This window comes from Solea solea, chromosome 11 (genome assembly GCF_958295425.1).
Source record: "Solea solea chromosome 11, fSolSol10.1, whole genome shotgun sequence".
Lineage (NCBI taxonomy): Eukaryota > Metazoa > Chordata > Actinopteri > Pleuronectiformes > Soleidae > Solea > Solea solea.
In genome coordinates, this window is record NC_081144.1 from 23846018 (window position 1) to 23872035 (window position 26018).

At 41.7% G+C, this 26018-nt stretch overlaps 4 protein-coding genes across 5 annotated transcripts; all 4 read left to right on the plus strand.

The window, feature by feature from the left end:
* The first annotated feature begins 133 nt into the window (after positions 1-133).
* kiaa1143 (KIAA1143 ortholog) lies at positions 134-5064 on the plus strand. Its single transcript, XM_058643964.1, has 3 exons — positions 134-330; positions 2106-2250; positions 2384-5064. Exons 1-3 carry the CDS (start codon positions 217-219, stop codon positions 2623-2625), a joined length of 501 nt encoding a protein of 166 aa, XP_058499947.1. The 5' UTR covers positions 134-216; the 3' UTR covers positions 2626-5064.
* Positions 5065-7778: 2714 nt separating this feature from the next.
* On the plus strand, positions 7779-13819 carry LOC131468553 (uncharacterized). Of its 2 annotated transcripts, none has more exons than XM_058642942.1 (5): positions 7779-8012; positions 9533-9673; positions 9887-9985; positions 10158-10256; positions 11186-13819. In XM_058642942.1, the coding sequence occupies exons 1-5, from the start codon at positions 7911-7913 to the stop codon at positions 12602-12604; spliced, it is 1860 nt and encodes a 619-aa protein (XP_058498925.1). In that variant the 5' UTR covers positions 7779-7910; the 3' UTR covers positions 12605-13819. The 2 variants fall into 2 exon arrangements, with proteins under 2 accessions (XP_058498925.1, XP_058498926.1); XM_058642943.1 differs by lacking the exon at positions 7779-8012 and adding an exon at positions 8391-8530.
* A 90-nt stretch (positions 13820-13909) lies between these two features.
* Positions 13910-22290, plus strand: sars1 (seryl-tRNA synthetase 1). Its single transcript, XM_058642944.1, has 11 exons — positions 13910-14126; positions 15477-15547; positions 16005-16085; positions 16170-16328; positions 16461-16604; positions 17193-17348; positions 17925-18146; positions 18242-18371; positions 18562-18719; positions 19488-19617; positions 21449-22290. Exons 1-11 carry the CDS (start codon positions 13991-13993, stop codon positions 21634-21636), a joined length of 1575 nt encoding a protein of 524 aa, XP_058498927.1. The 5' UTR covers positions 13910-13990; the 3' UTR covers positions 21637-22290.
* Positions 22291-23107: 817 nt separating this feature from the next.
* LOC131468556 (PTB domain-containing engulfment adapter protein 1-like) lies at positions 23108-25771 on the plus strand. Its single transcript, XM_058642948.1, has 6 exons — positions 23108-23331; positions 23441-23512; positions 24157-24255; positions 24344-24481; positions 24568-24672; positions 25577-25771. The coding sequence occupies exons 1-6, from the start codon at positions 23284-23286 to the stop codon at positions 25640-25642; spliced, it is 528 nt and encodes a 175-aa protein (XP_058498931.1). The 5' UTR covers positions 23108-23283; the 3' UTR covers positions 25643-25771.
* The last annotated feature ends 247 nt before the right edge of the window (positions 25772-26018 follow it).

Here is a 26018-nt window from a genome sequence, read left to right on the forward strand (position 1 = left end):
CATTTCGATCCACACTCCATACCAGATGGTGGCGGTAATGCACCAAATCGTTGTTTGCCAACCGCCATTATACCTCAGAAAAGAAGAAGAAGAAGATTTCCACCAGTAGATGGCAGCAGTGAACCTTTGAGCGTGCCTGTCTACCTATAAATCGTAAGACGAAGAGAAGCACCGGGGTAACAACAGAAGCAGTAGCTGTTGTTTTCCGGCTCTGAAATGAATAAAAGTAAAGCTAGCGGAGTGTCTTGGGTAAAACCAGCGGAGCCGTCTTTTCTAAAGAAGTTTAAAAATGACGTCGGATTCAAAGAAGGGCCCACCGTGGACACGAAGGTACGCGAATGGGTCTGGCTAACGGCGCGTGAGCTAACGGGGAGCTAACGTAAACGTTAGCGTTGCCAAGTGTTTTGGTTTGTTTATGGATTCACCGTGTTTGTTTTAAATAGAAACAAGACATGTCCATTAGACTCTTTAACAATTAAAGTTATTAAAATAAAAATATTTAGTACGTGTCAAGCAATGTATTTTTCAAGCAGAACACAACGTGCACTCAGGCTCGCTCTCGTCCACTAATGCTAACCCAAGGCTAGCATTGACCAACGATTATTTGCATAATCGATTAATCTGTCGGTTAGATTAATCGAGTATTCGTTTGGTCCATAAAATGTTAAAAATAATGTTAAAAAATGTCGATCATTGTTTGCCAAACCTGGAAATGATGTCCTCAAATGTCTTGTTTTTGTCCACAAACCAAAGTTATTGGATCTTTAATGAGTTATTTGTTATATGGAGCAACACAGTTGCATAAAAGTGCTGTACAATAACATTAAAATGACATAAAAATAAATTATGTTTGTTAAAACTTGCAGTATACTAAAAGAAAACCAGAAACCGTCTTTTAAACCAGCCCTTGTAGTTTGATGGAAACAAGCTAGGAAAAGACAGGTTCATCAATCACTGACTTAAATATCTAACACTGAACTTAAACTGTTTTCATATATTTTATATTTAGGCAATGGCACATTTAGTTGTGTAACACATAAAGGGCTAAAGAAGAAACAAATGTTTTCAAAATGAAATCACAATTTGAAACTATGTAAATTATTATTTATTGTTCTGTGTCAATTCAAATAATATATTGACGTAACCAGTTCATATTTTGTTTTTAAATTCTCATTGTTACATTAAGGTAGAGCTGCAGCTAACAATCGATTATCATTTGGTCCATAATTTGTCAGAAAATGTAAAAATAATTCATATTTAAGAAGAATATTCATATTTAAGAAGCAGTAAATTCAGAAAATTCAATCCATCCATCCATTATCTACCACTTTATCCTCCACCGGAGGTTCGTGGGGGGTGCTATGCCAATCTCAGCTGACATAGGGGGATAGGTGGGGTACAACCTGGACAGTCCGCCAGTCCATCGCAGGGCCACATAGAGACAAACTTCAATCCGAATATCAAAATAGTTGACGATTAATTTAGTAATAGACTAATAATCGCTGCAGTCCAATATTTTTTACAAATCTTTTGCAAATTTTGTGGTTTAGTCGGTGTGCTTTGCATATTATAATATTTAGCACTTTATCATTTGTATTTATTAATGTAAAACTTATTTTTGTTGTTGTTTCACACTCAAAGCTTTAAAGCGATCACTAAAAACGTTAAATTCATATAACAATATACAGCATATAAACCATATTGTAAAACCTGATGGAAGTAATGTGTTTTTTAAAGATCATTTTCAGTTCAAAATTAACCAAAATAAGTTCAATTAACTGAAAGCCTTATTGTCTTTGCACATTTGCGTCATAAAAACATAAAAACACCAACTTATTTTTGTTTTGTAGTTTAAAATGTGGGCCAGTGTTTTGGGTATATTGTATAGATTAAAAAATATATTACAAAAAAAATCTTGTGTGTTTTTATAGACTTGAGCTGAGGCAGACTTCTTGGTATAAACTGAATAACAGTTACTCTTTCCTTTTACAATCTCTTTGTACTGCGTCACAGCTGTGTAATAACGTTTATTTCCGACTAACCCAGAAACGTATTTGTACTTTTAAACAAAACAAAACCTCGGTGTCTGTTTCCCCCTCACGCAGCGTCAAGTGATGCCCGAACTGGACGACGACAGTGGCAGCGACCAAGAAGACGAGCTGCCTCAGGTTGTGGTTCTAAAGAGCGGAGACCTGAGTGCAGATGAAGTGAAGAAGATCAAAGGTGACACTGAGGGAGCTGCAGATAAAGGTAGGAGTGAATATAAATATCACACACTGTAAAAATGCAAATAGAAACAACATTTTTTACCCACCAAAGTTTCAAAATTATCCCTGCTGTGATAAGACACACACAAATCACGCTTGTGTGTCTTTGTCTGTAGACGATGAACCTCCCCCTGACGGGAAGATCCTGTTCAAAAAGCCAGCCAAGCGCTCCTCCTCGGACAAGTTCCAGGGCATCACGGCCAGTTCCAGCAAGAAGAAGAAGCAGCAGAGCGAGGATGGAGAGAAGGAGAAGGAGGAGGAGAAGAAGGTGGTGGGGGTGACAGCGACGTCCGGAAAGAAAGTGAAGAACAACAGCCTTCTGTCGTTTGGAGAAGATGACGAGGACGAGGATGACTAAAGAGAGTGGTACACACACATACACTAACTCAACTGTCCCTAATAATGTAAAAATGTTAAAGGGAAAGTTCAGGTTTTAGTGTTTTTATGAAGCTGCTGATCCGGACGGAGGAAAAAAATGATTTTAGACACGACACAAACGTTTCACTCAATAAAATCTATGTCAGTTTAAGTCAACGTTATCATAAGAATATTTTTTTGTGTGTTTTTTGTCTGGAAACCTCTGAACTGCTCTCCCACACCAAAGTCCATAGAGAAAATCAGTTATTCTACATCACAGCACACAGGAGTTGTGGATTCACCACTGCTTCTAGTAGTACGTGTAAATGTGTCATTTTGTGATTTCGGTGTTTGAAAGGTTTCTTTCGGATTTCCGTCAGTGGCGCAGAATGACCTCACGAGGCAGCAGTTGACCAGCAGCCGCTGTGTCCCAGAGAGTTAAAAATGCTGATTTTCTCTAGGGACTTTGGTGTGGGAGAGGGAAGGAACTTGTTGTTTCCAGACAGAAAAGGCTGTTTAAAAGTAAGGAAAATAGCAGCAACCATCAGTGTAGATTTTTATTAGGTGAGTCTTTTGTTGAGTGTTTTTCTTTGTTGTTCCTATTGCGTCCCCATCTTTTCACGGAGAGCAAGCTTTCCTGTGTCAGGCTGGTTCCACAAAAAAAACCTGAACTATCACTTTTAAGTGATCGTCACAGTCGTCTTCCCAAAGTCGTTTTTTTTGTATTTCAAGCTTTTGTTATTTATTTATTTTTCTTTGCCAAGTCGCATGCAAAGCAACTGCCCTGTCACTCAAAAGGTCATGCTGTGAAGACTGGGTCATACTTTCTGTGTCCGCATGATATTAAAATTCTGGGGATTCCGTGGGCGTTACATGGGCGACCGCCACCAGCAGCACACCGTACACCCCGACTGAGCGTACTCCCTGTAGCACAACACTTTGGTCGAAGAGAGACGCCAAAGAAGACGATAAACATGGAACCTTGCTCGAGGTCGTGTGAGGATACTGTTTATACTCTCACATTTACATTTCAAAATAAAACACGGGACATATCGATGACTTGTGACTTCCTGGTGAGAAACGGCACCACGGGATTGGAATGTCAGATCGAGTATGCATGCCAGGGTCCTTAATAGACCCTACGTTTAGTTGATATTTACATACAAATGTCTCCGTTGTTTACGACACCACGGACTGTTTCATGCCCTGTGTTGCTTAATGTACATAGTCTAGGCCTACGCAGGAAAAAAGTGCTGGAGTCATAATTACTAGCAGGGTTGTGGACACTGTCCACTGTCCCTCCCCCCGCCGCTGACATGAGTTTCCGCGCAGAACAATGAGCGCGTAAAGTAAAGATGAGAGAGCGCAAATGACGACGTGATGCCTGGGAATTGAAAATTCCAAGATCTCTGTCTCACAAGAGACTTGACTTTGACCAAGATCCCAAGGACAAATCAATAAAAGTGGACGCCATCAAGGGCGAAGCAGCTCTTTCAAGTGGCCCTTCCATCTTGAGCTCTGTCGGCACATTCTAGTCCTTGAATTGGTCCTGGAAAAGTCCTTGAATTTGATGTTTTGGAACCCTGGCATGACCCCTTGTTTATTGGCACTGCCCGGTTGTAGTTGGAAGTCGGAAAGGGGGGGAGTGGGGCGTTCCAGTTGAAATGGCACACCCTTAAATTCAGATTCCAACTCTCAAAAACTTTTTTTTATTCGTGGACTGAGTGCAAAATAACCGTTGCTAGCCTGAGATACGTTTGCGTCTGTGTGTGTGTGTGTCCCCGTGACTCAACTGGGACACCACTAAGTTCCCAGTTCCGACTTCTGACATAAACGGAATGCACTATTTATATGAGTGGGAACCACAGGGCAAAGAAGCTGCTCTCCATGGACGCGTGGAACATGTTAAGTATGACTCGGCACTAACGATTTTTAACACCCACAGACTCTGTCGGCTCTATCAGGTTTTTAAAAGTAAATTTTTTTTTTAAATCCGTACTGTCACAAGGACTGCTCGTCATCACGATTCTTTTCTTTTATGAAACTACAGGCCTGGATTTGGGGACGACGTGTACTCATACATTCTGTATGTGTCATTTGAATATTGATGGTGATGTTTTTGTTTTTTCTGTGTGTAAATCCTGTCGATGTTGTATTTTTTTTTTTAAATTGTTGTTGTCAGAACTGAAATAATATTCACAGTGAGCGCCGAAACTGCTCACTGTAGAGTTTGATACATCCAGTGGGATGTGTTGAATTATCGAATATATTTTGGCTTCGGGAAAGGAGCTATATAGCAGCTAAGTGTAGAGACGATGCATTCTTGTCAATGCGGTTGTTGGATATGTGTGTGTGGTTTTTCTTTTCTTGTTTTTATTGTGAATGTTTTATGACTGTAACATTTGTACATGTAAATCATTAAAAACATTTGTACAGTAAACTGTGTTGAGTGTGTTCGTGTTGTACAGGGTTCCCATGGGTCCTTTTTTAAATCCAGGCTGCACGGCATGAAAATGGCACAAAATGAAAAGGTTCCTCTGACCTAAACAAATTGCAGTCACTACTGACCTTCCTCTCATCCAGTGTCAGTGCTGCAAAAAAGGCTTTCTACAATGACAAGACTGACAATACCACTGACACCCGGGAAAAACTCTACTCAACCCTCCACCGCTGGCTACCAACCTGACGGCAGACACCTGTCCGTAATTTTTTTATTGACAAAGTGACAGCTATCAGCCGTCAGTAAACTGCTCCTCCAGTAAAGGGCCTCACCAATCTTCCAACATGCATTAGTTCTATTTCATCTTTGTCCTCATTTACCCCTCTCCCAGAGAGTGAGGCCTCTAAACTCCTTGCATGTAGCTGTCCTACCACATCCTCACTGGACCCCATCCCAACCAACCTCCTGCAATCTACAGTATAGCTCCTACTGTCACAGCAGCAATCGCACATGTGATCAATGCTTCACTGAAATCAGGAACATTTCCTGCCTCTGCTCAAAAAAACCTTCCCTCACTCCCACACGGGTGGAAAACTATCGGCCGGTCTCTCTCCTCCCGTTCCTCTCTAAGACCACTGAAAGGGTGGTGTTCAAGCAGGTCACTGAATTCCTCTCCCCAAATGACCTCCTTGACCTGGCTCCAATAGTGGCCACTCCACTGAAACGGATCTGTTGTCTGTGACAGAAGCCTTAAAAGAAGCCAGAGCGCTAACTAAGTTCTCAGTTCTCCATCCTGCTCAACTTATTAGCAGCGTTTGACACGGTTGATCACCGTATACTATTGTCCATCCTCTCAAACATTCACTGGTGGAATGACCTACCGAGCACTACCAGAACAGTGTCCCTGTCTATATTGAAGAAGCTCTTGAAAACCCTGACTGTACATTACATTAGATTTAAGCTTTTAAAAGAAGAATGAGCTACATAGAAGATGTAAACAAATTGGAGTTATTATGAGAAGTATTCTTCTTCTAATAATTATTAATTAATTAATTAATTAATTAAAATAATAATAATGCTGCCCCCCACAGTGATAAAGCACTTTTGATAAGTGCTTTATCAAAGTATTATCAGTTGCACACACTGGTGCCCGAACCATTGGACGGTTGTATGATTAACAGAAAGAATTAATTGAATGAATAGATTTTTAATATTTGTGCCGGAGGCTTTGATGGGGATTAAAGCATCGTCTGGGGCTCCGTCTTGTCACAGGGACTTCATGGGAGTCTGGAGTCAGACATCAGGTACATTGTTCGGGGAACATGATGTGGAGGAACTAAGACTTTGAACTGCGATTGCGAGCTTTGAACTGCGTTGAGTAACTTTGAACTGTGAGGGGCAGTATTACAGGTGTATACCGTGTACAGTCCACTAACAGATAACTAGATAATTGCTGTTTGAGATGAGGATGGATGAAAATCAGTCACTGAGAAATGCCACCGGTGCAGAAATGCCCGGCAGTTCAGCTGATCTGACAGCAATGACTTGGACAGTGTCAGAAAGGGAATCAATCTCAAACCAGCAGCTTCTACAGCAGCAGCAGCACCTCCACCCGGGCCTGATGATGGCCCCAATGCAACACCAGATACAGGCTCCTGAGATCCCCGGTGTTTATCCCATTCCACCCAACTTCCAGCCTTTAGTCCTCCCTCAGTTTAGTGCTCCGTTACTGAACCCCACAGCGACCCCATGTGTTCAGCAAAACTCGGCTCACAGTGACAATGTGTTGATCCGACCCAATGAATTTATCGTGGCCGAGTTTAATCAAGGCGTTCATCCACTGACCGTGTCCTTCCACAGCCCCTGCTACCCTGGATTGTAAGAACTGCACAAAAATATCCTCATATAAACCGGTTCATGACAAAATGCTGAGTTTAATGCATAAAATGTAAACAAAAAGTGGACATCGTCCTCTGGTTTGCCAGATGAGGACAACCCAGAAGCGAGAATATACTGAATAGCCACCGGGGGGGTGACCACTGGTTGAGAACAGAACTCGATTTATAGCGTCGGTAATCAGCTAGTATCGACCAATGTTGCAGGTGATGCCAAATCGCAAATCTCAAGGCTTTAAAACAGGAATTCGGAATCATATGGGTGACTTAACAACCGGTTGCCACTTGGTTTAATGCTGTATCTGATGTCTGACCTCAGGTTTCCATGGCAGTCAGGAGAGCCTGTTGGAATGCAGTTATATCAAGTGACAAGGAGTAGTAAAGGTAAGGTTCAGAGGGAGAGATGTTGGTCGAATTCTTGCGTGGCGACCTGTCCAGGGCAGTAGACAATAAATGGATGGATGTATGAATGGGGAGCAAATATCAAAGGAGAGCTCTTTGTCTACTATTCCTCTCCCATCAAACATTTGAGAAAACCCCCACAAATCATACATCTGAATATGCTATTTGACTGGGAAAGTTGGACGATCACTTTTCCAAGCGTTTTTTTCGAGTAGCCGTGGTCAAGAAAATTGCAAAAAACTGGGGGGAAAAAAAAACCCTACGAATGAATGGGGAGCAAAGATAAAAGGCAGTTTTCTTTTGCATTGGAACACAAATCAAAGGCAAATGAAATTCCGTTGCCCTGGTGACTAAAAATATACATCAGAATTTGCATTTTGACTGGAAATGTTGGGCTAGAACTTTTCTAACGGTTCGAGTAACCATGGTGAAAGAAAACCACCAAAACATTGAGAAAAAGATCAAAGGCAGATTAAGTTTCCTTGCCTCGGCGTCCGTGCACTCTATTCTGGAGAAAAAAGGAAAACACGCTTAAACAAGATTTGACTCATGTTTCTAACTTTTTTCGTGTTGTTTTCCATTTTCACAGAAAAACAGGAAGAGAATGACATACAAGAAAACAACTCAGATAATAAAACAACAATCCCCCAGGTTTGAACAGTATTATACTTATTTTAAAATGTATTAATTCACCTCTATTAATTCGAGGATCGTCTATCCTGGTCGCTTGGCATAGTCCTCTGATGTTACGGCTTCAAAGTCATCAAAGGGGAGATTTCTTTGAAGTTTTTACAAAAATCAAAGTATAGAATTTCTTTGTGTGACATCAGAGATGATCAAAGGAGATTAATTCAAGGAACTGTGGAATAGTGAAAGAGTTTTTAATATAAAATTGCAGAATAAGTCCGAAAACAATGGTTGACTGACAGTTGACCTCAGAATCCGTGTCAGATCAAACGTTTGTACTGGAACTTGCTTCACTTCTGAGGACAGAACGAGCAAAACTGTCAATTCTGACGAATCATCCGGCAAAAATAGAACTTTCAAAAATAAGTGTAAAAAGAAGAGAAGTCCTAGAGAATCATGCAGCTCTGTGTCGCTCTGAAGGTCCAGCAATCCTCTTGACCTCCAGTAACATTATGTCATAAATGGAAGGAAACCCCTCAGTAGTAAGAAGTGACCTGCTTGGCATTCCGTAGCGTGGTTCCAGTCCGTTTTTAAATGTTTAAATCCAGGGTTTTCACATGTGTGGTACTACAAACACGTCTATAGCGCTAGTTATCACTTTAGCGCAAGTTAGAATTATGCAGAAGTTTTCGCTCCAAATCAGGACAAAAGAGTTCTTCGTAGTTACGTCTACGTCGTTATGATGCATGTGGAGCCGTCCTGTGCTTTGCTACACGCGCACTCACGAGGAGTGCGAAATATTTCCACACCGGATTTCAGAGAAGCAGGAGGGGGTTCGAGTTTGGTCAGTATGTTGCCCAAATCAGCAGTTGCTATGGTTACTATTAGTTGGCAGCAGCTTCAGGTTAGTGGAAGGAGGTAACATATACCCCCAGTATATGTTACCTGGGTTGTATCAGGGTTGTATCCTCAATTCCACCTTTGCTTTCAGAAGATTGTGGCACCGTTTCAATCGATATTTGATCTACAGTCGACCTCGCAACTACCCGTTTGACTATGAACAGATGCTGCCCTCAAACTGTGGAGGGCAACTTTGCACTTTGTATCTCGGTCTTTTTCACACCTAATAGTCTCTGCTAGACTCGGTACAATTGGGGAATTGCAACATTCAGCTGGTCCGAGTTTGCTTTCACACTGCACAAACCTTTTGAATAACGTATTCCCCCTCCTCACCTGAGGCGGCGCTGCATCAAGAACCACTGTAGGAGTTCGCTTCTTTGGTGCGGATCAGAGTTCGGTTGCGCATTCACAACTACACAAAACAAAGCCAAACTTTTTTGATTAAGAAGGCGCTGTGTGAATGCAGCCTTAATGTGCAAGCCTTTGGAACCTATTGGAAGAAGAAAGAAAAGGTAGTAGTGCAAAACATTACTGAAAAGGTAGCATTGCGTAACAAGATGACGAAGTAGACGACGGACGCGTAGTGTGCTTGCCACTCCGTCTCTCCCATCTCTTAATTTGTCCCTTTCTGACTTTTTACTCAGATTCATGAAAATGTTGATGGGAGAGGCAACGGAGACAAAGAAGACCGGGACAGAGGAGAGGGCAAGACGCCGGAGACGGAGAGCAGCTCGCCTTGGGAGTATCTGGACAAACTGTTCTGTACCGACGACTTCTTGAGAAACGTACGTTGTCAGGGCAAGACATGTCAATCAAACTGTACTTTACTGTAGGTCTCCTCCTTAAAATCAGTTGGAAAAATCAAAACCTTGTCATTATTCTTCATGCCAGTTGGGATATAGCAAACCCACACACCTGGACACAATATCTGAATATAAGCTTTATGAAAGTTTATAAAAGTCAAGAACTATATAGTTATGGATTAACGTCTCTCTCAGCTGGAGCTGAAGCAGATCACAGAGACCCAGCTGGATTCCCCTGATTGTTCTGAACCGGAGACTAGTGAACTTCTTCCACAGACTGAACCAGAGGAACAGGTAACATGATAACGTTTCAGCGTTCAGGCCAGTGCTTTACAGGACAAACAAATAAGGTTTAGGTCTTGAGAATGAAGTCATTATTCTAGGTGTTAAAAACAACCACATGAATACATCAATCAAAAACTCAGTCAGTGAACAAATAGTCATGGTTTTATGGTCTTTCTCTCAGCTGGAGTTGATACAGACGACAGAGACCCCGCTGGATGACGCTAATGGTTCTGATCCAGAGCCCTATGAATTTCTTCCACTGACTGATCCAGACGAACAGGTAACACGACTTATCTCTCTATTTATTCAAGGATCATTTATCTGTTCGTCTGTGTGGGTTGCTAGACTTGCCGATCAAAGGTCATTGTCTTTGATAACAATGTCTGTCAGTTGACTCGTTTGACAGGTTGCAATCTTGCCAGGTGACTTACTAAGGGCACCAGTTTGTATGTGACAGATTTATTGCTGAACCACAGTCGTGCCAACAGAGAGAAGGATTCTCAAGACAATTTGCCAAACATGTGATGCTGCGTCAGTTGCAGCCCAAGATTTGGGTACTGCGATGGAGTTTTTCAGTTTTGGGCTAGTGATTTGTGGGGGTGGGTGGGTGAATGGGGTAAGGTTTTGAGACAAAAGTCATAATTCTGTGTACAAATACATTTACATTTAAGCATTTAGCAGACACTTTGATAGGGAGTGTCTGCTAAATGTGTGATAGGAACAGTGGACTGATAGAGGGTGTGGAGGTGGATCCATGTGCAGAAGTAGATAGTGCAAGGGAGGGGGGTAGGGTGAGTGCCAGGACAGAAGAGCTTCTTAAAGATAGACAGGGACACCCCTGTTCTGGTAGCGCCCAGAAGGTCATTCCACCAGCGTGGAACGACACATGAAAAGAGTCTGGATTGTCTTGTGCGGGGTGTTGGCACCGCCAGACGACAATCCTTTGTGAACGCAGCAGTCGAGGGATAACTTTAGGAGAGCATTTAAGTCGGTGGGAGTAGACCCATGAAGCACTTTGTAGGCTAGCATCAGTGATTTGATGATAAACATAATACAAACTACTGAACTACTGAAAATTGGGACATATTTTGCCAAGATAGAAACATTGCAAAGAGAATAACATGTATATTGTGCTCAAGGGGGGTTATTTTTTGTAATAAAAGTAACTGAAGTAATCTGTTATTTCCATTGTTCTCTTGGTTTTTACAGCTGTTTGATGAGATGTGGAGAGAACTGTCACTCGAAAAGGAGGACAATATCCAACCTGCCAGAGCAACTTGCCAGCAGCTCTCTGATGGTACAGAGGAAGAGACAGCAGCAGGGCTGAGAAACGATAGCGCACTGGAGAAGGAAGCAGGAGAACAATGCATCACCATTGACTTTAATTTCTTCACCAAACTGGAGACTGCATTAGCAGCTTTAACTGAAACACCACCAGAGATCAGTGAGAGCAACAAGTGTAAAGTGAAAAGACAAGAAGTGGGTGCTGCTCAAACAAAAATCCAACAGTTGGAGGAGGAGAAAAGTCAAATCAAGGCCAAACGCAGCTTAAGAGATGACGAGGAGAGTAAAGATTTGACAGAATGTCCGGCCAACATAGGTATGGTTTCTGAAAATTGGAGTCCCATCTCACTACTGATGTCTCAGAGGAGCCTAGAATTTAAGACATCAACAAAAGACAACATAAAGGTTGACCGAAGTGGCAAGAAAGCTTCAGCAGAGGCAATGTTGGGTGACAGCGCCGAGCAGAACCATCCGGTGATGAGCCCAGAGAAGAACTGCGAAAAGAATCCAAAATCATCCCTGATTCTGCATCCAGAGTTGACTCGTGAGGATCAGCGACAAAGCCAAACGGCAGCACCAAAGGAAGACAAAGCAGAAAGAAAGGGTGAAATCACAGAGATGAAAACGTATAACTTCAGCCAGAAAGATTTGCAAGATAACCATCCGCTGCTGAAACCAAAGCTGCTTTCTGAGAAGAGTCCAAAGTTATCCTCAATTCCACATCAGGAGTTTGTTCTGGAAGATCCACGACAAAGCCAAACGGCAGCACAGAGGGTGGACAAAGTGGAAAGAAGACGTAATAAGTCAAAGGACAGCAAAATTAAGCCATACTGGCAGGAACCTGATGGTTCTAGGGAGTCAAGTGTGAGCGAGGTGGAAAAAGCGGAGACACAATCAGAAATCCTTGAGAGGCCGCTGAAAAGAAAGCAAACAGCTGAGGCAGAGGTAGACTCAAAGAGAGCTAAAGAGCTGACACCAGCACAGGCTGAGGAAGACCTTGAAAAGTGCGAAGACATGGACCAAACCTTTGAAATGGATATGCCGTCGCACGAGACAGGAGGCAAAACCAAGTCACACTTTGCTTCATATTCATCAGGTCTGACTGAGCAAGAGACTTTCACAGGAGAAAGAAGTGCAGAGCAGAAAGCTGCAGATATGGAAGCATTAGCGGCATGTAGACGGAGTCAAAGAGGAAAAGATCCTTGTGAGAATCAACCGCAGCTCGTCAAAAGGTTACCAACAAATACTGAATGTAAAGGTGAAAAGACCAAAGGAAAGACGGGAAAGGGAACACAGCGGGGAAGAAAGAAAACGGAGATTCAAGGAAAGAAAGACGAGAATTGAGCAACAAACAGGACATTTTTATTGTGCCATAGATGTTTTTCTCCAAAGACGAAGTATGAAACCTAAAAGAGTACACTCTCACTGCTTAATGTCAAATAGGCTATTTAAACATTCTCAATAGGTCTGTAGCTCAAAATTTGTGATAGACACTTAAAATGATGGCTCTTCAGGAGTTAGCTCGAGGCAACTTGCCTTGCTTCAGTGAAATTAGGGAATTCAAAATTGCCCCTGACTATAACAGGTCTTCCGTACTCGAGTTGTACCTGCAGGCAGGTACTGTAGGAATATTTTGATGTATGAATTATTGAAATCATGTGAAAACTAATTAGAACATGGACATTTCTCCAGATAATGTAGCTGGCAATGCTGTTTGTCTGTCTGTTTATTTGTGTTTGACCTGTGAGTGTTTTACCTCAGTCTGTCCAGAAAAAGTTGCAGAAAAAGCGAATGCTAATAGCTAATAGCTAAATGCTAGTAGCATGTTTGTTGTATAACATTTTTACATACATTCACAACATTTTTGTGTACCTACTATGACAAATCTCCCTAAATCTCAAAGGGTAAGGTAGGTAGTGAAGGTAAAATGGCGGCAAATGGTTATGGAGTATTCCTGAAGATGCTCCTCAAAGTTACTAATACAAATAAACATGGACATCCCAATGTAAACTGGGATTGACACCAGCACCCACCGCAACCATCATGTGGAGGATAAAGCAGTAGAAGGTGAGTGAATGAGTGGTTACTATGCATACAAAAACAACACACTGTGTGGTATGTGGAGGTGAACGTGTGCTGTGTTCCATATACGGCGGAATTCGTATAGTGGTTAGCACTCTTGCCTTTGCAGCAGAGTTGGGGATTAGGTCAATTGGACACTCTAAATTGACCATAGGTTGGTTAGGGTTTGTTTCTATATGCGGTCCAGTGTGTACCCCGCCTATCGCCCTATGTCAGCTGAGATTGGCACAGTGCCCCTCCCTCATGTGGAGGATAAAGTGGTAGAAGATGGATGGATGAACAACAGATGGAACCCAGCAATAGTATCCTCATGGGCTTGAGAATTACACACTGGGCCTTTAATTTACCACCCACTCATAAAGGCAACAGGAAAGCAATAATTGAGAAATTCTGACTCAGCATTCCCAAATAATGAATCATTATTTGATAAGTTTTTATTGTACAGCAATAGGGCTGAGCCATCAACGGAGCTGTAATTCGCTGTCTCACCACTAGATGTCACTAAGTTTCACTCACACCGTACCTTTCGACGACCTGATCTGGTAACCCGGGTGTAACCGTGTGTGTAGAGTAGTCGTGTGTCATCTCTGACGCCGCGAGCTCATTCAGTCTCTCCCGGCGTGTGTGAGAGAAAGACAGCGTGGAAACATGGTGCTCGACCTGGACCAGTTTCGTACCGACAAAGGCGGCGACCCTGAAGTCATCCGCGAGACTCAGAGGAAGAGGTTTAAAGACGTGGAGCTCGTGGACAAACTGGTCGCCGCAGACACAGCGTGGAGAAAATGTAAGCGTTTCTGCCCTTTTTAAAAAAAGAAGAAAAAGTGGCTAACGTTAGCGCGCTTGCTAACCATGCTAATATTAGCGTAACGTCAGTGTTGCAGTGAACTGGAGTAGAGCTAACGCCACTGTCCATTGGTGAATCTGCTCTATTTATGTTGATCACACTGGAATATCGTCCTGGTTACATCACATTTGGGATTTCAAATGACTCGTTGACTACTCAATGGCAAATCTTGAATACCGCTCACAGACGTACACAAACAGTGTTTGTGAATATACTTTTTAGGATTCATTTATTTGACTGCTACGTTAAGAGCGAAACCGAAATTTGGAAATGTTATGCGCTAGAGTCCAAAAAAAGGGCTAAAATTCATGCCGAATTAATCAACAACATGGTTTTTAACAGTTTGCAAAAAACAACCTCGTACAATGTGTACATACTTGCCAATCAGTTATTCTAATGCATTTCCATTATATGAGTTGACAGGAAGGGGGCACCTGCAACGCTAATGCTAGCGTATCTTGCTACTATTCAGACCATGTAAGTGAGCCGAATGGTTAAACTCGACTTGTTTATGTGTATTGTCTCAGTTTTATACATTTAGTATGTGTACACTGAGAAGAAATGGCTGTTTACTTAAGTGGTGGCTAACGTTAATGCTAGGTTAGCTTAGCGATGCCGGGTAGCGACCATGCAATCTGATGCAATCCCAGGCAGCGACATGTCAAACTAACCTCGCCCTGCACTGCAGCCAAAAACTGTCACTTTGATCCACTACGTGATCACATTGAATTATTTTGTCTCTACATTGTTGTCCCTGTTTGAGTTAAAGTGTGTTTATGTGTCTAATTGTGTATTTAAGTGTGGGTTGCTACTGACAACAGACCATCTGGGTGTTACCTGGTCACAGTCCTGCTACTGCAGCTGTTTTTCTCTCACACTGTCTGTCACACACACACACACATACTCATACAATTGACCTCCATTATTTAAACAGCCTTATCCATAACCTTAACCATAATCACACATTTTAAATGTTCACCGTAAGTGTAGCCAGTTCCTCAGAAATTAGTTTCTACCTCATCAGGACCAGGTTTTGGTCTCCATGACGACTACTGGCCCTGACAAGGTCAGTGTTTATGACAGAAGAAAGGTCCTAAAGAGGCAACAAATACAAGAACACACACACACACACACACACACACAAGGTTAGCTCAATCCCCATGATTCATCGCCTGACTAGGGTTCGGGACTTTTGGAAATATTCCAAGTTGGTAACTTTTTATCTGAATGTTTAGGGATTCTTTTACAAACCTTAATCCATGTCTTATTTGTAACTTTTGCTCCTAACAGGTCGCTTCACCGCAGACAACCTCAACAAAGCAAAGAACCTCTGCAGCAAGAGCATTGGGGATAAAATGAAGGTATGCTAGAGCTGCCTCAGACGCAAAGTTCACATAACTTGGTAGCAACAGTAGCTTTCACGAGAGTCGTGAGGTCTCTGGCGAGGTTTCCAGGAGAGAGACAATGTCTGGCGTGGTCATGCAGGAGGCTTAAGTGGAAGCTACATGAACTTAGACTTTATGACCTTTGACCTCTCTCTATGTTGTGAGTAAATGGAGAAATCCTGCACTTTTAACTTTTCATGTTTAACGTGTTTGTTTTCCTTCAGTTAGACAGATATGGTGATGTATCGCTGTATCTGATTGTCGTGTAATATATATTGATTGTCACAGAATCGTTATATTGTGATATTATTTGTATCGCGTGGTGCCCTGTGATTCCCACACTCACTTACTGTAACAGGTACAAAAAGTTTATGTGCAGAAGAGGAAGTTTTTAATTTCCCTTCTCACGTCCATTTCTCTCGTGTGAATGCAGAAGAAGGAACCCGTTGGCGACGATGACTCTGTACCCGAAGAAGCACAGAACCTGGAATCTCTCACGGCTGAAACACTATCGGTATGACCGTCTGTCTGCTTTTTACAACTCTCATTTCCTTATTTTTTATTTTCTCTTCACATTTCTTTCGGTTTTCTGTTTAAGGCCCTGACGGTGACCCAGATCAAGAAGGTGCGTGTGTTGGTGGACGAGGCCATTGAGAAGGGCGACAGTGAGAGGATCAGGCTGGAGGCGGAGCGCTTCGAGTATCTGCGCGAGATCGGCAACCTGCTGCACCCGTCTGTGCCCATCAGCAATGATGAGGTGACACAAGAGTTATTGAAATTGAGTAATAAATGTTTCGTCTGTGCACCCGTAGTTTATTACATTACTTGGAATACTTTTCTAGATAATAACTAATATACAGTATCATGTGTGGTGTTTTCCCACTGACAGGATGCAGACAATAGGGTGGAGCGCACCTGGGGCGACTGCACCGTCCAAAAGAAATACTCCCACGTCGACCTGGTAGTCATGATCGACGGCTTTGACGGGGAGAGGGGAGCCATCGTGGCCGGAAGCAGAGGCTACTTTCTGAAGGTGAGTTCAGATACAAGCCACTGACACGTGTGTGTGTGTGAGGAAGTATTCAAGCAATAAAGAAGCACAAACATGAAAGATAGTGACGTATAACTTGGAACAGATGCATCTAAATGAGGGCTGGGAGAAAATCTTATTACGATATACTTGTTTTATATCATTCAATATGGATTTTCAGATGTTTGTGCTTCTCAAAGAGTGACAATACACTGTAAATACACTATATTAAATAAAATATAAATTAGAATCTACTGTTTATGGTCTGTATGACATGATCCTAAAATACCCTTATTATTGCCTTTTCATTTTCAGATGAAAATTAAGCATATTTACATGTTTGACTATAAATATACAGTCACATTCTGCTATATCATAGATAATTAGGCTTCTAATTAAAGAAGTGTAATTAAATAATTAAGGAGTTAAAAGTGACTTTTTTGTGTGTATTTCACTCATTTATTCCCTGTAATAAATATAAAAGTCCCCACAGACGCCGTATCACAGCTTAGCTGTATGATATCAAACAGCTAAGCCCATAATGTGCTAGCCGCCTTCCTCACATTATATTGTTGTGTTTTCGTCACGTAGGGGCCGCTGGTTTTCCTGGAGCAGGCACTCATCAACTATGCCATGAGGATCCTCTACAGCAAGAAGTACACCATGCTCTACACGCCGTTCTTCATGAGGAAAGAGGTCATGCAGGAAGTGGCTCAGCTCAGCCAGTTTGACGAGGAGCTGTACAAGGTATGAAAATTCTCCACTGAATGACTTTTTTCATTCCGTTGGCTTAGATTATGTCTTTTGTATGTATATATGTATGTGTGTGTATATATGTGTGTGTATATATATATATATATATATATATATATATATATATATATATATATATATATATATGCACACACATATACATATATACACACATATATACACACATATATATACATACATATATACACACATATATATATACATACATATATATATATATATATATATATATATATATATGTATATATATATACGTACACCCCCACTGAAGTTTGTAAATGAAGTTTGTAAAACACTCATTTTCCCACACCAAACTGCAGTTTTCAGTCAGACAAATGTTATTTAATGATTCATTCATTCATTTATTAGGATCCCCATTAACTGTGCCCTAAAGCACTGCGTCTCTCCCTCGGGCACACAATTCAAAACTTACAGTGCATGTACAGTAAAGAAAGGAAACAAGATAAAACTTGAATTATGAAGCAACATATTACACCAGTTTGCTTAATCAGGAGATTACAGATTAGTTTTAATCCACCCCTCCATTAGGTCATCGGTAAAAGCAGTGAGAAGTCGGAGGACGGTGCCATCGACGAGAAGTACCTGATCGCCACCTCGGAGCAGCCCATCGCCGCCTTCCTGAGGGAGGAGTGGCTCAAGCCCGAGGACCTGCCCATCCGCTACGCCGGCTACTCCACCTGCTTCAGACAGGAAGTGGGCTCCCACGGCCGAGACACCCGCGGCATCTTCAGGGTGCACCAGTTCGAAAAGGTCAGACACCAAAGGTCGACATGACAACCAGTAATACTGGCGTGAAGCCTTTTTAGATGTTTGAAACTGATCTGTTGAGTTTTCTCTTCTTCCAGATCGAGCAGTTTGTGTACGCCTCCCCTCACGACGGCAAGTCATGGGAGATGTTCGATGAGATGATCGGGACGGCAGAGGAGTTCTACCAGTCGCTGGGAATTCCTTATCGTATCGTGAACATCGTGTCCGGTAGGACGGACACACTGCGTTTTGGTGTTTGTGTAGTTTATGTCCAGGAAACTACAAAAGTAGACCTTAGCATTTTCAAATCTAAATTTAAATAAATCACATTTAGTTAATGGCGAAGGCCGACAAGTCAGAAAACAACGATAGCCGTCGTCAGCTGACCGTGACGCTCCGCCTCTTCCCGTCGTCACAGGTGCCCTGAATCACGCGGCCAGTAAGAAGCTGGATCTGGAGGCCTGGTTCCCGGGCTCGTCGGCCTTCAGAGAGCTGGTCTCCTGCTCAAACTGCACCGACTACCAGGCCCGGCGCCTCCGCATCCGCTACGGACAGACCAAGAAGATGATGGACAAGGTGAGCAATCGACGCTAACCCAGACGAGCTCCTGAGCTCACCCTCATGTCCTCAAAGTCTAGTATGAAACTGGGACGGCCTTCAGTCTGTGTTGGGGCTGCGGTCCATGTTATTTATTTACATGATAACACCTGAATGCTTCTGTCAATTTCACTTAGTATCTATAAAGATAAATGTACCTTTTCTTAATTATTTTTGGTAAAAACATTTCACTAACCCTGCGAGAAATCTGGGCGTCAGTTTTGATTCAAACTAAAGGTTTGACGTGAACTCCCTCGTGTTGTGCACGACCTGTTTTGCTCAACTCGGACTGACTGGAAAAGGGAAACACTTTTATCTCAGCTGCTGATTCATGCTTTCATTTTGACTCTCTTTATTGGGGGCATGCCCAGAAGACGAACCCAGAGTTGCAGTTCCTCTGTCGGTCAAAAGACCGCTCCTCGTGCAAAAACCTTGTGCAAAACTCAGCTGCTCAGACTTTTAACAGATCACAAGAGAGCAAGAACATCAGTCCCCTCCCCCAATGATTCACTGAGTCAGCTTCTCAGTACCGTTAATTGTAAAAGTGAAAGTTATCTTGGAAAAAGAGGGCAGAAAAAGTCACTCATTGAACTCATAAGAGTCGAATCACTTTAGCAGGAAGGCTTTTTACCAGAATGATTTTGGTGTTTTGAAAAGTGCTAAATAAATACTTTTATGATCATTAACGTTACAACTTTACTGTGTGTGTGTGTGTCTGTCTGTCTGTCTGTCTGTCTGTCTGTCTAGGCCGAGTTTGTACACATGCTGAACGCCACCATGTGCGCCACCACGCGCGTCATGTGCGCCATCCTGGAGAATTACCAGACTGAGGAGGGCATCGTCATTCCAGAAAAGCTCCGGGATTTCATGCCTCCAGGTAAACGACACTGAACTCACTCTGAGGGATTATACTCCGGGGTTTCCCATGGGTACGCGAGTCTCAGAAAACTGTTTTGTTTGGAATTAAGTGAACGTCTTGGAGATGTTTTTTAATCGGGAGTCGCTCGGTCTGATAACAAATACATTTTCTTTTCTCACTGTTGCACATTTTACATTTTATGTTTATAATATTGTTTGTATTGCTGCTTTGTTAAAACAATTTCCCCTTGGGGATGAATAAAGTATTTCTATTCTATTCTATTCTAAGACTCCAGGCTGCGTGAGCACCTGATCCAAGTGTCAAATGACACAGGTAGTTACAGATTAGGTTCACTCAGGAGTAAAGTTAGCTGAGCTCTGACGTGATGCTAATCTGCAGAGATGCCACGCAAGTGTGTTTTTAATAACACGTGGCTTTTGAATGACTAAGAGTTTCCATTCCAACTTTCTGATGATTCACTTTTCTCTGAGTTTTGACTTTAATCTCAGAATTCTTTAAATTAGTAACACTTCCAGAAATCTGGGCGTCCACTAAATGTTTGACAGTCAAGTGTCTCAATGATGTGCACACATGTTTTGCTCAACTGCGACTTCCATGGAAAAGGGGAAACATTTGGTCACTGATGCCGACCGTAAACATGTGATTCACTCGGACTATTAAAGTTCACTTTAGTCAGGACTTGTGCTGCGTTTCTCAGAAACTCGGACGTCAGAAATCAGAAACACAAACGTATCTTTGTTACCAATACCAGTCGATAACAGCGCTCTGCGTGATGTATTTGTGCAGCAACACGTCTATGGATAAACATTTAACAGTACTGCGTGTACGACCGGTTTACTGTGAAACAAAAACAGCAGAAGTGTCATTAACCCTTCAACATCTAAGAATGCCCAATGTCCGTCTGGACTTTTTATTTCTTATTTTTACCAGAAAAGGGTCAGAAAATGATCCTGTAACTAAGTTCTCTTGCCCATTTTTCCCCAGAATAACTTTCAATATCTGGCACTTATTCACAATTTATTGCCTGTTAAAATAGTGTATTAACAATTTAAAATGACAGAAAACTTACGTTTTTTATTTAGAAAAAACCTGCTGTATTTGTACACGGACACCAGATTTTGTGAAACTTATGTACAAGCGTTTTTCTGACTCTCTCCTCTCTGGTGAAAAAGACACTGATTTGAGTGAAATTACCCTAATAACCACACATTGGTTTTGACTTCCGACTGTACGTACAAACGCTTACGTAAGTGCAGTAGTCGTCTGCAATACGCTCAGTGTTAAAGGGATAAAAGTAGCCGCTCTCGTGTGTGCTGTGTTGTAACTTTGCTGTTTTTCTTCAGTTTCCAGACATTAATCTTGAACTTTCACAGACTAAAAACAGGTGTACATTTTATCACATGAGCCTTTTACTCTTCATAATTGAGTAATCTGTCGATTATTCTCTCTAAATGTAAATATTTTCATGTTTCTCCCAAAGAAAACTTGTTTTAAAAATGTAAAAAAAACCTTGAACTGATTAATCGATTATCAAAATGGTTGACGGTTATTTTAATAATCGAGTTATTGTTTTAGTCCTACAGCACTTACAGAAAAATAATAAGTGCTATGCCAAGTTAAAGTTATTAAAAGGGGGAGGAGTCTGGGATAACGAGCCTCACTGTGACTGTACAAGAGGGTGACACAATTTGAATGCAGTAGCCAGTGTTTGACCAGAGAGGGCAGTAGATTCATGAATAATTTTACACATGTGCTCTGGTTTACACCTAGAAAAGTGGACTGGTAACCTTTTTAAATGATGGTAATTATGTTTCGTCTTGTCCTCTAGGTTTGACAGAGATCATCAAGTTCGTGAAGCCTGCGCCGATCGATGAGGAAGTATTGAAGAAAGCAAAGAAACAGGAAGGAGGAGGAGGAGGACAAGGAGGAGGGAAGAAGAAGAAGAAGAAGCAGGGAGGAGGAGGAGACCAGAACCTGCCCAACGCCATGGACAACATGTCCGTCAACGACTCGTAGGCTCCAGCACGCTTCACCTCGCCGACCTCGCAGACACAAACTCATGGGACTGAAAACGATCCACACTTAAATGGTTCTGGCTCCGTCTCGTGTGTGCGTGTCTGTGTGCCAGGACCGTTGTTCATCTCTTCATCTCAGATGGTTCCTCTCACATGAGACGAAGACATCGCTCTGTGCTCTCACCAACTTCAATCCACCTCACATCTGCAACCACACTGAGCCTAAACCCAACAGATTAAAATGAAAATAAAAAAATGACCTGGATTCTTCTCCGAGAGTGCGATGTTTTCCTGCTCTTATTATGTTTTTAAAAAAGTGAGGTTTCCAAATATTTGCTCATCGATTGCTGTCCATCGTTTTTTTTTTTTGTCGAGACCAAAAAAACCTGCTTCTCTCCTGTGGTTACGTCGTTGTGACAAAAAAATTCAAAAAACCTTCTGAAAACTTTTCGCTTTAGGCTTTTTGTGGTTTCTCCGATCACTGTCATTGTTTTCAACCTCCGTGGCTCGATGATGTCATCAGCGTTGACCACACTGTTGTTCACTGGCTTATTATGGCTGAAAAAACCTGCATTATATAATCATGACATAAAGTTATAGTATCTATGATTGATGAAGTGGTTCACTGTTAACCAATAAATACAGGTGATATAAAGGTCTTCTCTTTGTGATTGTTTTTTCCCCTCATCTCACAGCTGTAACAGCTTCCACTCTTCTTCTTCTTGGTGGACTTTCCTCAAGAGCGATTTTGGACAGGAAGGTTCTGGTTCACAATCTCTGGTCCAGGTCATCCTTAAGGTCAGGGCTCTGTGCGGGGCCAGTCAAGTTCTTCCACACCAAACAAACAAAAGTCAAGAGTTAAGAGTCTAGAACCCAAAACCTGATTGAAACACCTGAATTCAGTGCTTAACAGGTGTGTAGTGCATACTGTCTCCAGGTCACTACCTTTAGACCAGTCGTTCTCAAAGTCTGGTCAGGGCTCAACAAGTAAAAAAGTTTCATGAAACGTAGTTGCAATTCATGGATTCATGAAAATGCCTGGTTTACTTATTCAAAATGTTATTAAGGTGAAGTAGAAATGGTGTAAAAATAGTCAGAAGCTGTATATGATGCACTAATTTGCTCTTGATTTATTGCTCTATGTGATTTATTCACATGAATATACACCTGGTGTACACCAGGCAACACCAGGTTTACACCAGTTACCAGGTAACTTTCCCTAATGGAAAAGCAAAAAACATGAGTGGAGTCGAGTTGACCTGTATAAGGGGAAAAGTTTCAAACTGTGAGTGCAGTAGCTGGTGTTTGACCACAGAGGGGCAGTAGATGTCACACTTTTTTAATACTTGACACCAAACTGTGACGATTTTGCACTTGGATCAACAAACAGCATGAACTACATACACACATACACTGGTTTATTCCTGTGGGGAAAAGAGTGGTTTGAGGGTTAGACTTTAAAAACAAATGAAATGATGGTTGGATATCTGATAAGGCTGCAATAAGGAAGACGTGAAAGTGACATATTAACTCCAACAGACTTTACACCCTTCGTTTTATTTTCTCATACAGTCAGACCTGACAGACAAAGGGAAAGGGTGAGAAATCTCTTCATGTTTGTTGGTTTTTAACGTCTTGTTGTGCAGAGATGAGCGACATTTCAGACGACGACTCCGAGATCTCCTTTAAGGTGAAGGTGTGTATGTAGAGACTTTTTCAGCTGAGCAGGACGTGAGGCGTTCTCCGTGTGCTGTGGTCACGTTCACTGTTGGATTCATCTGTGTTTCCTTTCTCATAAACTGCAGTTTATCGGGCGAGTGGAGGTTGTTCGTGCTGCTGGTGTTCAGATCCTGGAAGAAGCAGCTCAGACCCTGAAGGTCAGTCATCACTGAGGGGATTTACATTATATTTATGGTCATTCAGCAGGTTGCTCACTCACTATAATTCTTTGACATCAAATTTCTGCCGAATCTTACATACTGGACCTTTAATAAAAAGATTACCTGATGAAAACAAAGCTCACTCGAGTCTATGGTATCTTAAAAATACGTTTGCTGCTTTATGTCGCTGTCTGACAGCCCTTTCCTCACTGTAAACCCAAGGTTTTTGTCAACTGCATTACAACTGCACCAAACTCCACAGAGAAAATGGTCAATTTTACGTCACGGCTCACAGAAGTCTTGGAGCCAACGTTGCCTCCATGTCAGTTCAAAGACGTTATACTGTGACTTTGGTGTTTGAAATCCTTCCTTCAGATTTACCTAAGTGACTGTAAGTTACCAAACAAGGCAGCAGTAAAGCAGCAGCTCCTGTGTCAGCATGGGCTTAAATTGCTGGTTTTATGAATGGACTTTGGTGCAGGAGGAAAACTTGGATGTGGATCAGTGGAGCTTTATGTTAAGTGGCTAAAATCAGTTTTTGCCTCATGTTCCCACCCTCAGCCATGTTTTCATTGAGTACGGACTGTGGTGCAGAGTGAGTTCATGTTGTCCTTCTCCTCTCTTTGTCTTCTCATCACTAGACGCCCGATCAATTCTCCTCAGAAAAGGTGGCAAAGAAGAGTAAAGTCCACCTCTTCCTGTCTCTGAATGGGATTGACCTGTTGGAAAACAAAACCAAGGTGAGCCAAGGCTGAAGTCGTGTCGTACAGTCACCAACATCACAACCTGGACATGTCTTCTCACTGACGTCCTCTGTCTGCTCCTCAGTATCTGTTGTACACATGTCCCCTCTCCACCGTGTCCTTCTGTGGCGTCCTGCCGTCCTCGGCCAAAGTGTTCGGCTTCGTGGCGCAACACCCTGTAGCCGACATGTACCACTGCTACCTGTTCCAGAGCAAGAAGTTTGTGAGTGACATGATGATTTCTACCGTGAAAAAACACTGGAATAATCTCTTTACTCATATTTTGAATTCATTTCTTGTTGTCTTCAGTCTCATGTGCTGGTGTCAGTGATTGGCGATGCCCTTCGAGCATCAACGAAGGAGAAGACCACCAGAGGGGGACGAGACCTCATAGTGGAGGCCCTCAGACACAAGGTTAGTCCTGTTTATTGGACTATTTTAGCCTAGAGACTCACTTAGTAACATCTATGTCTGCTTAAGTCTGCTGCTTCCAGGACCGGCCCAAGCCTTTATGGGGCAGAATGTAATTTTGGGGCGTGGTGTCCCTGAACTTGAATTAAAAAAATAAAAATACAACAGCAGACATTGTATTTGCTGAAAACAAATAAACCAGTTTTTCTTTAAATAAAACCAAATAACGAAAGACGAACACTTATTTACAAGTGGCCTTGTATTCATTTGCAATTTTGTATTCAAAGTGAAAAGCACTAAGTGTGGTGACACTGAACTTTAATAAAAGATAAAATTGTTTTTAAGATATATTTGTACGAGTAGAGAAATAGACAAACATGAATTTCTTCCAAAAACAAACTATTACAAAAATGTTGTTCGATAAAAACTTTTATACCAAAGTTTTGGCCACTTTCTAAACCACGCACTCTCCCACACCAAAATCATCAATTTTATATCACAGCGCACAGGAGTTGATCCTCTTCTGCGTCCATGAATCAGTTCAGATATGTTATATTGTGACTTCAGTGTTTGGAATCCTTCCTACGGTTTTGGTTGAGTGACATAAACTTAGCAAACATGGCAGCAGTGGACCAGTAGACACTGAGGCCCGTCAGGCTAAAAATGATCATTTTCTCTATGGACTTTGGTGCAGGAGAGTGAGGAAAATTACAAACTTCAGTTTATATTAGGAAATGTCTGTCTTATTGCGATGAGATAATGAGATAAAATGTTAAACGACATTCTTAAGACATCATAGACTTATGCAGGCATAGATTTTATTAGATTTATTTATTAATGGCTGAATTTAAAGGAAAAATAACACCACTCTTATTTAATGAGGTCTCTTTTCTCCACTGTCTTTCAGAATAAAATGCTGCAGAGAGAAAATACTGAGCTGAAGAGAAGACTCGCAGAAAAAACTGACGCATAATAGCTGCACCTGTTTTTCACACAGAAAATACTTGGAATGTATAAAGAAAACTACATTTGTTGTGTTGTAAGGTGTGAATTAAAATTGTTGATGGAAAAAAAATAAAAATGTGTTGTTGGTTTTCCTGCATATTTACGTTTGAATCCTACTGTTACACACATAACAGTAGATGGCAGCAACGGGCTACTAATGTAGCTCTAATCATGTGAAACACGACCAAGAAAATCAGTTCACAGACGCAAATACATCACTTATTTTTGGGAAACAAAATAAAAAAATAAATAAAACCAGAATACTTGAAATTAAAGTCTGAAAAAAGAAAATCATAGAAAAAAAGTTAAAATTTGGAGACAAAAGTCAGAGAAAAAAAACGTTG